The sequence below is a fragment of the Parasteatoda tepidariorum genome, chromosome 2 (assembly GCF_982258835.1).
Source record: "Parasteatoda tepidariorum strain Cologne lab strain chromosome 2, Ptep-v5.0, whole genome shotgun sequence".
NCBI classification, from domain to species: domain Eukaryota; kingdom Metazoa; phylum Arthropoda; class Arachnida; order Araneae; family Theridiidae; genus Parasteatoda; species Parasteatoda tepidariorum.
The window spans coordinates 70,514,900-70,527,039 of record NC_141756.1 but is presented as its reverse complement, the minus strand read 5'-3'; the positions used below and the strand labels follow the sequence as shown (position 1 = coordinate 70,527,039).

The following is a 12,140-nucleotide window of genomic DNA, read 5'->3' as shown; positions in this document are numbered from 1 at the left end:
CTCCGACAAGTTTCAGATACATCGGTCAACAGTTGGTGACGTCGTGTTGAAATGGGAACGAGAGGGAGTGATAAAACCGCAGTCCCGACCTGGCAAGCCCAAAATAATGTCCGACAGGGATCGACGATCTCTTCGACGTGCAGTGAAGGCAAACCGACAAATGTCGTTGGACACTGTCGCTACCAACTTCCGGACTGCATCTCGCAGTGTTGCCAATACACGTACCATTCGTCTGGAGCTGATTGCACATGGATTCCATGGACGAGCAGCAGCACATAAGCCAAACATCTCTCCATCAAACGCCCGCCACCGATTTCAGTGGTGCAGAGCACGTCGTCAGTGGACAGTAGAGCAATGGAAAAGCGTTATGTGGAGTGATGAGTCACGCTACATGTTGTGGCACTTTGATGGACGGGTGTGGACCTGGCGAATGCCCGCAGAACGGTACCTACCGGAGTGCATTGTCCCCACTGTGAAGTTCGGCGGTGGAGGAATTATGGCGTGATCCTGTTTCTCATGGTTTGGCCTTGAACCCTTGGTGTTAGTGCGTGGAACCCTGAACGCAGAAGGGTATAGAGACATCATGGACAATTCGGCGCTTCCCACGCTGTTGCAACAGTTCGGTAATGGCCCGTTTGTGTTTCAACACGATAACGCTGCCATTCATAAAGCACATGCCATCACGGACTGGTTTGATGAAATGGGGGTGCAAGAACTTGACTGGCCATCCCAAAGACCCGACATCAATCCAATTTAGCATCTCTGGGATGAGTTGGAGCGCCGGTTGAGGGCCAGACCACAACGCCCCAAAACCACCACTCAACTCTTCGCCATGTTACAGGAGGAATGGCGGGCAATACCTGCCGCCGTGTACCAACACCTAGTGGATAGCCTTCCTAGAAGGGTTAAAGCTGTGATTCGGGCGCGTGGAGACCCTACGCCCTACTGACTTGATACTAGCACCTCATGTATCTGAAGTGAGAGGTGTCCGGTCATTAATGGCCAGATAGTGTATGTACCCTATTTACTCCCTTTAAGGGGACTTTTCTCCTGATCAAACTCCTGGAACTATATTTCTCAGATTACGGCTACCCTCTATATTTTCGGAATTTGAATCTGAAATCTAAATCCGTTCAAAATAAGCTTTGTTTATTCAGAGAAAGTACAATTTTGTAAATCATTTCGTTTAAAAAATCATGTGCACTAATTAACTAGCATATTTGAGGTCACTCCCTTGAACCATTAATTTTAACTCTTAGAATCTGATCCCTCGATCAAAAGTTATTCAGGTTGGTTCGTTCTTTTTTCTGCACACTGTACATTATTATTTCCAAATATTTAGAGACATATTTTCGTTTAATTTCTATTGGCTCTCTCAATCTGTCCTCACAACTATTATTTTCATTTTCCTCTTTTGCTTGATTATAGTGTTCAAGCTCGTTTTATCTTCTTTTTCTAATCAAAAAAATCTTTTTTCTTAGTTACAATTAGTTTGTAATTTTTGTTTGAGTCTCTGTATCCGTCTAATTCAATTTGTGTTTTGATATTGGCAAAGATTATTTTATCTGACTTTTTCTCATATTGATTTTTTAAGATACACAATCTAATTTCCGATTAAAAGACACTTTAAATATTGAAAGATGAATAAATTAATGATAAAAAGATAGTAAAAGAAATGTAGTTAAAACATTATCTGAGAAAAAACATTATTTTAGTTGGTATTTTTGTTCTTAGTAATTTAATAGGATGTTTTTAGAAATTAAAACAAAATTGTATTAAAACATTTAACTTAATATCTTTTTTTATTTACAAAAAAATTGCTAAAATTTAATAAAAATTAGATTTACTCAAACAATTTTACTTCATTAAAAAAATTAGTTATACTTTGAGTTAATTCATTCCGATTAAAAAAAAATTGCTTGATGCCTTTGCATATGACTTTACGCTTTAATATCCTGCCGAAAGTATTCACAACTGCAGAGCTGCTTTTCGTTCGGATGTCAAAAATTGCTGAATAATTCATTTTAAGTAAAATTCTTGTTAAATTCAAAGTTTGAAATGTTTGATATTGTGTTTCGGATAAGCAAACAACTACGTTCACAAGTCGGGGAGACAAATTTCCATATCCTAAAATGTAAATCATACGAATTGATGATGCGACGCGTATAAAACGATTGGATAATTTATGTAGTTGTCAAGTTCAAGTATACGGAATTTAATTTATTACTTTTAACCTTATTTTAATGGCTCCATGGTTACATGAAAAAAAATATCTCGCAAAATCGTAATACTTTACGTTTGATTAAAGAAAGATAAAAATGAAGACATTATTATTTCTTGAAAAATTTAGTTAAATGCAAATATGATACAATAACATCCCACTGAGAAAAAATTATATTCTTCTTAAATTACCGAACGGTCTGGTAATGACAATTCTGGTAAAATAAAACATAATTATTTTTATAAAAATCAAAACTTACCGACTTTAAACTATTCATTTGGTAATTATTTTACCTTCATTTGGTAATTTCGGTTTTCAAAATTATATTTCTTATTGCATCACTTTTAGTATTACAAAACTGGAAAGTAAATTTAACCGAGTAAATGGTTTTTATGACATGCTCTATTGCATCATGATAAAATTTCCAGACTTTACCACATTTACCAAATTAGATCTCATATTAGTGGACTATCATGCAATTGCATCATTTTTTTGTTCCTATAGAGTCAGAAATACGGTACATTTTACCATAATCTGGTAGTTTTGACTATACTTTTTTTCTCACTTCATATTATTGCAAATTCTAATAAATCCTAATATATTCTAATATTTACTTCGTAATTATATTTATACTATGTACTATTTACTTCTTAAAATATATTTTATATAAAATTAAGGGATCAATATGCCTGTTGTGTAATAAAGTAAGAGATATTTATTGCTGACTCTATCTATTTTGGTTATAAGCCACTAAATAGCCAGGAAAATGACAGATTTTCTTGGGACAAACAAATTATTGACAGAAAAAAAAATTTTAAACGAAGTTTTTGTTAATAATACCCTCTGCGTACATTCTAGACCGGTTGAGATAAAAAAAAATTAGGTATTGAAAAATTTATGGGAAGTTTTGAATCTAGTCATTATTGGAAACATTGTTTGGGACATGCCAGAAACATGAAATTTTGAAGTTCAATTAAATTTTTTAACTATACAAAACAGTTAATACTAGTGCAAAGTCGTTTTAAAATGCTAATAGCAATGCTATTTATTAATTTTTTTTTAAAAAAGTTCTTGTAGTATTATAGTATTAGATCTTGGAGCAAGGAACACTGAATTGTCATATTTCGTGGAAATCACCCATATATATAAGGAGACACTTCTATACTAAATCATTTTTGATCTTTCTCAACAAATCCGAAAGGAATTATTTATTTATAAAATTTAGAATTGTTTAGGTTATGCAATTTCTCATATTTATCAATAAAGTTTAAAGCTTTTACGGATTTGAGGGACCGACAATAAATTACTAACGGTAAATAGTGTTTCTAATCACCATATGAACAAAAATGTAGCACCAAAAATATGAATTTGTAGTTTGTAACACTAATTTTGCGGTTAATTTAAAAAAAATTTATTATTGCGGTTATAAATTTAATTATTGCGGTTTTGCGAGATATTTTTATATGCCATAATTGCACAAAGTTTTGTACACCTAGCTTAAATATTCATGGAAATGTTCTAAAAAAACTATTTTTTTTGTCTTGCTTTTTTTGCTATAACTTTAAAAATATTCAATAAAATGAAGAAAAAAATTTTGGAGCAATTATAAGTTAATGGTAAAATTATTTAAATTTTTGCTTTCTTAATTTTGATATGAATTGTATTTGGAAACTAACGAAAAAATGTCCGATTTGAATATTTCAAAAAATTTAAAAGTTTAAATTACTTTTCTAAGTTGTTTTCGTACTTTTTATGAGAATGCTAAAAATGATAAGGGTTTTCCGCAAATTTTACTTTATACTATTAAACAAGATTCATTAAAAAGGACACCGGTTTTGTTGGGGGATCATTAGTCATAAAAATATCCCTTTTTTCCATGTTTTGCTTCTTAATACCATCACACTTCTTAACTATGTTTTATTTTTAATCATAAAATCAATTCAATTTGCGAAATCAATTTTGATACATAAGAGGTAAATAAACACATTGAAACATTAAATCAAATTGGAAAAGCACACAAGGTAGCTGAAACCAAATTTGTTTTACATAAACTAGAAATAAGACATATATAAAATATTCACAATTTAAAAAAAGAAATAAAAGTGTGTCTGCGGAACAGTACTTCATCAGGGGACACACTGCCTGCAAACACACAGGAGCCTTTCCGTTGTTAGTGGATTTAACCGAAACTAACAGTGCCCCGAGGCCCCTTAATAAAAAGACCAAAAAAAAAAATAACCTTTACCACAATTGAAAAGCACTCTAAAATTGAAAAGGAATCACTATTTATTTCTTAATACCGTCATTCTTCCTTCGGACCTAACTTTTAGAGTACTATCATTTGTTAAGAAATTTTGTTTTATGAAATAAATCATATTTCTTGAAAAAACCCTATTATTTTGAAGATTTTTTCAAAAAGTAAAAAAAAAAAAAAAAACTACCAGGAAAATTGCTTGAAATTTTAAGATATTTAAATAGAACTTTTTTCATTAGTCGCCAAATATGATTCACAAAAAAAATATGAAAAATTTTAAAAAAATATTTTTCTGTGCATGCGCAGTATAGTAGAACCACTGTAATTACTTATATTTTGGACAGTTTCCAACAAAGGGTTTTCAAATTTTAAGGCAAATATTTCGTAATTAATTTTAAATTGCTCCGAAAATTTTGCTGAATTTTAATGCAGGATTTCTTTTTAAATTTCGTTTTATTAAAACATCCATATCTCCATAAATAATTAAATCAGTTTTCGAAATTTTGTGCAATTATTGCAGCAAATAAACAACATAATAGTTCTATTGTATTGCGACATTTTTGGGCATCGTGGTCAAAAACACTATTTATCCGTTTGCAATTTATTGTCATCCCTTCAAACCTCTATAAGCTTTAAATTTCATTGATATGTATGAAATAAAGCATGATCTAAAGATTTTTGAAGTTAAAAAAATGTTTCTTTAAGTATTTCTTGAGAAATATTAAAAAAATGTCTTAGCATAGAAGTGTTTCCGTTATTTTGTCCATTTTCTCTACTTATTAAAGTCATATTATAGTTGTTCTTATCTAGCTATTGAAATAACCTTAATCATAAAAAGAATTTTATAAACTAAAAAAAGGCTATATATGTGACAATACGATTTCTTTTCATTTCATATTCAAATTTCATTTTTGTTATAAAAAATGAAAAAATAAAAATAAGAAATATCAACGTTCACAAATAAAATAAAATTTTTCCAAAATTTCTGAAATTCTGTGAAAATATAACGAAAATTTATTAAATTAGAAACAAAAAATTGGGCAAAAAATTCATACCTTAATATTGACTTCCTTAGCATAAAAAACATACAAACATTTTATCGACATTTCTTAAGAGTTAGTTTATTAAAGATACTAAAAGAAGGAATTTGATTATAATGCATTTTAAAAAGATTAACTTAATAAGTATTATTTAATTTATTAAAAAAAATATTTTTATAAGCTTTAATTAACTTTCAACTCTAGTAGCCATACTTGGTTTAAGTAAAAGAAAATTCTTTTTCAAAAAGAATCTGAAGTTTTTAACTTTCTTCGAATAGAAAAAAAATATTCCAGTTCTTTTTTTTAAATTTCTACTTATTATATTTTAAGTAAATTATTTAATTACGTAAAAAAACTTTTAAATTCCTTGAAAGCCTTATAAAAAATAAAAATTAAAAAGTGTTTTTTTTTCCTTTTTTTAATAATGCATTGAAAAAGATGAACAAAAAATGTGGTTTATTTAATGCACCATCTTACTTAAGTTTGAATGATTTTTTTTGTCCTTAATATTTAAAAATAAACTGAAATTATTAATTATTCACAAATATCAAATTAAAAACAAAGTTTCTCAAAACTAGTTATTATCATTAAAAATAATATCTTATAGAAAGAGATTAAGGAGAAAAAAATGTTTAAAAAGATTAATTCATGTGGTCTCTTATAATTAACACTATTATAATTTGTAATTAGAGAAGTGCTTCATAAGAAAAACAGTTCCTAAAATAATAATAATTAAAAGGTATCAAGCGTGATATCTTTTTTATTTCAAAATGCCTCTTTTGTTTATGACTAAATATATGTTTAATAAGAAAAAAAGTACCTAAATATGTGTTTAATAAGAAAAAAAGTACCTAAAATAATAATAATTATAAACATTCTATCCTGATATCTTTTTTACTTCAAAATGCCTCTTTTGTTAATGACTAAATATATGTCTCGCTAATAAGTTAAAATAAATAATGCGGACGCCTTTTAAATAAAATCAATCAAATGAACTACAAGTTCTGCAGATGAATGACAACAAATATAAAACTTTAATCTTTTAATAACTAATAATTTAGCATCAAAAACGGATTCTAAAAATTATAATTCTAAATTACAACAAAAAAGAACAACAACAAAAACTATTTCTGGTTGCTACGCAACCTAAAGTGAAATTTTAAAACAATTAAATCTAAAGAAAATTAAAGGTGGCGCTTCTGTCAAATATACATACGTTAATGACTTAAAATCTTAAACATACTCCCACCTTGCAAAGTGATATTATAAATAGCACTTTGGAACAAGCATTTATTTCTTTAAAATACAAACTAACTCATGTATATTGGTCACCTTTATATGAAACTAATTAAAAATCTTCAGTCATTATATAAATAACAAAAAGTTCATAAATCTAAACGTTGTGGAATTTTTATGATTCTTCCCAATCTGCCTTTGATAAGAGAATTCACTTCCAAATTATCAGGCACATCAACGGAATTGGGAATACTATGAACTTCCAAATTAATTTTCTTTGAAGATTTTTCCAGAACATCCACATCAATCTTTGCTGATAGCTCTAAAGGATAAAGTCTTTGGAAAGGTTGAATCCTTTCTCCTTGAGAGGTTCTTAATCTGGCTACTCAAGGAATACTGTCCTTTCCAGGATAAAGCTCCAAGACAATTCCAAGAGGCCAATCTATGCGTCGAGCATTATCTTGTCCTATTAAAACAATATCACCGATGTTTATTACATCATTCCTTCTTATTCCCTTGTGCACTAGCTGAGCAAGATATTCATTTCTAAATCTTTGTTTGAGATCTTCACGTAATTTTTACAAAAATGTTACACGTTTCAACATAGAGGTTCGATTCACAAGGTCTAGATCGGGAGATTTGCTGCTGTTGCCTTCCCCGTATATAAATGTTGCCGAAGTTAAAGGTACTAATTCAGATGGATTATCGTGAATGTAGGTCAATTGTCTGCTATTTATAACCGATTCACAGTCACATAAAATTGTAGTTAGTTCTTCATAATCTACAACAGATTTACCTAACACACGACGCAGAAGAGTCTTAAGCATTCCAACTATCCGCTCCCACCATCCACCCCACCATGTTGCTGTGGGTGGAATAAATTTCCAAATTATTTTCTGAGCGTTTGAGTACACAGCAATCTTGTCCCAATCTAAATTCTTTAAATAATTGTTTGCTCCTACAAAGTTCTTTCCATTATCCGAGTAAATGACCGATATTCTACCTCTTCTTGCGATAAATCGTCTGAATGCTTGAATGAAAGCATCTGTAGTGAGTGACCGTACTAATTTAAAGTGAACTGCTCGGTACACAGCACAGGTAAACAAAACGATCCAAGCTTTTTCTTTCGATTTTAGATACAGAGGACCGGCATAGTCCACACCAGACACTTGGAAAACTTTTGTCTGAGTAACTCTTTCTCTTGGAAGGGGCGCAAAAGGAACTTCTACTGGTTTAGCTTGATGACGCTTACAAGTCACACACTTGGAAATAACTTTATTTACTAACTTTTTAGCTTTAAGAATCCAGTATCGCTCTCTGAGTCTTGAGAGCAAGATGGAACGACCTGCATGCATCGCTTTTATATGCTCTTCACGGATTAATTCCAACACAACACTGTTAGCAGGTAAAAGGATTGGACATCTGAAATTCTCATTCTCATCACTATGTACCAGTTTGGTCTTTACTCTCAGAATATCACTTTTATCTCGAAAAGCTTGTATTCTGGCGAGAAATTTATCATCTTGGAAATGCGTTGTTTGCATTGACTTAAAAATCACACTTTCTGCCTTTGTTAACTCCTCACAGATTAAATTTCCCTTTAACTTATCCTGATGTGAAACGTTGTGGACAAAACGTAGGATCCAAGCGACTACTCTTACATTTCTGCTATATGTTGAAAAGTAATTACACCATATTTCCGTTACTTCAATATTTACCATGGAAATAACTACTTGTTTTCTTTTTTCCAAATTTACTTCCTCTTCATTAACGGAAATTTCGTCAGCTGCTGCAGGCCATTGCGTGTGGGAAAGATATAGCCAGCTGGGGCCCTCCCACCACTTCGAATTGCCAAGTTGTTGAGCATAGCAGCCTCTACTTGGTAAGTCTGCGGGATTCATAGTTCCGGGCAAATGCCTCCATGCTTTTACTGGAGTCAATTTCCTGATTTCTTGAACTGGATTTTCCACAAATACACCCCATGTGTCTTCTCTTTTAAGCCAAGCTAATACAGTTGTTGAGTCTGTCCAGAAATGAACTTTGTCCGTCTGAAACTGTTTTACTATTTCAATAGATAGACGAGCTGCAATAGTGGCACCAAGAAGTTCAAGTCGAGCAATCGTTGTTTCCTTTTTCCCGCTAGGTGCGATTCTTGCTTTACTCTGTATCAGGTGAACTTGAACATTGCTTTCCTCTTCTATTCTCAGGAAAACTACTGTGGAATACGCAAATTTACTGGCATCAGAAAAGAAATGTAATGAAGTGCGCTCGTAACCTTTGCCACAATGTAACCACCTTGGGATTTCTATGTGCTTCAGATATTCAAGCTGACTTAGCCACTTTGTAAAATCTTCTCGTGTTTTTGTGTCAACTTCATCGTCCCAACCAATTTTAGCTTTCCACAAATTTTGTAACCACAATTTTGGTCGTAGCGATACCGGGCTAGTTATCCCCATAGGATCAAAAACTCTGTGTGAGGCTTCTAAAATGCTTCTTTTGGTGATTTTTTCATGTTTTGTGTCCTTCATATCAGGAATATTAATTAACAGAGTATCACTTTGTCTATTCCACTTCTTTCCTAAAATATTGGTCTCACTAGAATTAGGTTCTGATGGGTTAGTAGACTCCCACCCTCGTAAATCAAATTGTCTTTCAGCCATAATATTAGTAGCAACTTCTATGAATTGTTTCAGCTCTAATTCAGTTTTCATGCTTGTGAGGCAATTATCTACATAAAAACTGCATATTAGTTCCTGTATAATCTCTTTAGGGTATTTTTCATTCCCTCCCATTGCTTCATCTAGTTTATTATTCAAATAGTATTGAATAGTGGCCCCCAAGCAAAAACGGACTACAGGAAACGCCAAGCACAACTCTTCGATGACGAAAATGTTTCAGCTGTCCATCTTCTCCATACCATAAGAATCGTAAGAAATTTCTATCATTTTCATAAAGACTTATTTGCAAAAAAGCCTTACGCATATCAGCTGTTACACCAAATTTATATCTTCGAAATTTATTTATCATTGAGGGAATAACTTCTATCAAATTTAACCCTTTTTCTACACAATCATTTAAACTAGGAACTCCTTTTCTCTTAGAATAAACATTGAACACGGGCCTGATTTTAGTTGTGCTGCTCTCCTTTATCACAGGTCGATGAGGTAAGTAGTGACAAGGTATCCCCATGTCTTCTTTTGGAACCTCTTCAATTATTTCCTCTTTCTCCCTGTCCTTGAACACTTCTCCATAGGCATCATACAATTTGTCGGTTTTCAACTTGCGTGTTGTCATTTGCAATCTCTTTAACGCCAAATCATAATTATCTGGCAAAGGCAAATGCCCATCAAGCCATGGCAGACTAACTATAAAACGGCCATCTCCTTCAACTTTCACTGTATTTAAGAAATGTTCCATTGAGGCTTCTTGCACTTCCTCTCTAGATTTTTGTTCTGAAGGATCTTTTATTCCTAAAGAATCTAATCTCCACAGCTCTGAAATATCCATTTCTTTTACTAAAAGGGAAGTAACCAACATTGCGTTGCTTGACGGTAAATCATATTCAGGTGCTTTCCCTGTTAAAGTCCATCCCAATAGTGTCTCTATTGCTACTAATCCACTTGCCAAAACTCTTCGTTTTCCTGTCACAAGTTTTCCTATTACGTCAGCTCCAAGCAGAATTTGAACTGGTAGTGACTCATTTCCGACGTCTGACAACTTTATATTCATTTCTTCAAGCTCTTTTAACCAGGGTCCAAAGCTAACAGGTGTTATAGTATCACAAATAGATGTTTGATCTAAAGCTTCCATGTTGCAGGTCAAGTTATTCTCTGGATTTCTTAATCTAATTCTATAACGCGTGTGTTCAAATTTATCTGCTTTATGACCACCAAACAAAGAGTGTATGAGAGTTTCTTTTCTCAAGGGAACATATTCCATCTTTTCAGCCAAATTTTTTAAAATATATGTTCTTTGTGATCCAGAATCTAAAACTGCTCTCATCAAAATTTCTTTTCGGTTAGACTTATGAACATTCTTTTTTATTTTAGCTCTAGTTAGTTTAAAGTTCCAACATTCGTAAGATTTTGGTTCCATGTTGCAGGTCAAGTTATTCTCTGGATTTCTTAATCTAATTCTATAACGCGTGTGTTCAAATTTATCTGTTTTATGACCACCAAACAAAGAGAGTATGAGAGTTTCTTTTCTCAAGGGAACATATTCCATCTTTTCAGCCAAATTTTTTAAAATATATGTTCTTTGTGATCCAGAATCTAAAACTGCTCTCACCACAATTTCTTTTCTATCAGATATCAGCTTTAATTTCATAGTTTGAAGGAACACTTTCGGACCGTACGTGATGTTGGACACGTTTATTTCAGAACTTTCACTTTTCTGCCCAGATTTATCGGGTTCACGATTTTTTGCAGCTAAAGATTCACACATTAGTACCACATGTCTTTTACCGCATATGACACATTTTATAAAAGCTTTGCACTTACGAACTGGATGTCCTTGCATTAAACAGGCAAAACAACTTTGACTTTCTCTTACTATGTTCTCTCTTTCAGCTAAAGTCATATTTCGAGCGGAAAAGCAATCTGAACTTTTATGTTTCCCAGAACAAAACACACACCCCTTCTTCAAATCGTTTACATCTGTAGTCAATAGATTTGCCGCTGTTGGAAATCTTTTTGTTGGCAAATCTCTTGCTTTCTTTTTAAAGGGTTGGCGTTTTTCATCAGATCCCAAGCCAAAACCTGACATGGCCAAATTAATTCTTTCTTCACCTTCCGTTTCTGCCTTCAGAAAAGCCATGATGTTTGTTAATCGCTCTTTGGCGTCAACTGAAGCAACGCGCGAAGAACTTCGGTTCCAGGCTTTTAGAAACTCTTCTTGGAAACAAGATTCGGGTAGACTATACTTGAGGGTGCCAACGCCAAGTTGTGCTCGCGATTGATCGCCAAGCTGGGCGATGTAGAAAAACAATCGTGATTCTGATTGGTTTAGATTTTAATCGTGATTCTGATTAGTTTAGAATTAAGCGTTGTTTTTAAATGAATTTTTAAATTTAATTTCAGAGATCCGTTAGTTCTACTTTGGATACCGGCAGGTAAGGTTATTTTTGCTTCAGGTACTAAAAATGAATACTGTCAATAAGATAAATCTTAAGTTTCTATACGATTTTAATAACAATGAAAAAAAAACAGTGATTGACAGGTGTATGAATGAAGGTTTAATTAGTAATAGATATAAATGTCCTGTTTGTGGGATACCACGGCGTTCCGGGCAAACAAGTATGGCGCCAAACATAAGTCGCCAATTTCGCCAAGGGGCACCCTCAAGTATATTTTTCCCCAAGATTCTACCATAGGGAATAGTATTGAAGCGC

At 32.5% G+C, this 12,140-nt stretch overlaps 2 protein-coding genes across 2 annotated transcripts; both read right to left on the bottom strand.

Moving 5' to 3' along the window:
* Positions 1 to 6,900: 6,900 nt before the first annotated feature.
* Positions 6,901 to 9,543, bottom strand: LOC122271587 (uncharacterized). The gene is made up of 3 exons (XM_087156613.1): positions 7,345 to 9,543; positions 7,149 to 7,278; positions 6,901 to 7,073 (listed from the first exon to the last, which is right to left on the bottom strand). The coding sequence occupies exons 1-3, from the start codon at positions 9,541 to 9,543 to the stop codon at positions 6,901 to 6,903; spliced, it is 2,502 nt and encodes an 833-aa protein (XP_087012739.1).
* Positions 9,544 to 9,559: 16 nt separating this feature from the next.
* Positions 9,560 to 11,566, bottom strand: LOC147815842 (uncharacterized). The gene has a single exon (XM_087156612.1). The coding sequence runs from the start codon at positions 11,564 to 11,566 to the stop codon at positions 9,560 to 9,562; it is 2,007 nt and encodes a 668-aa protein (XP_087012738.1).
* Positions 11,567 to 12,140: the final 574 nt, after the last annotated feature.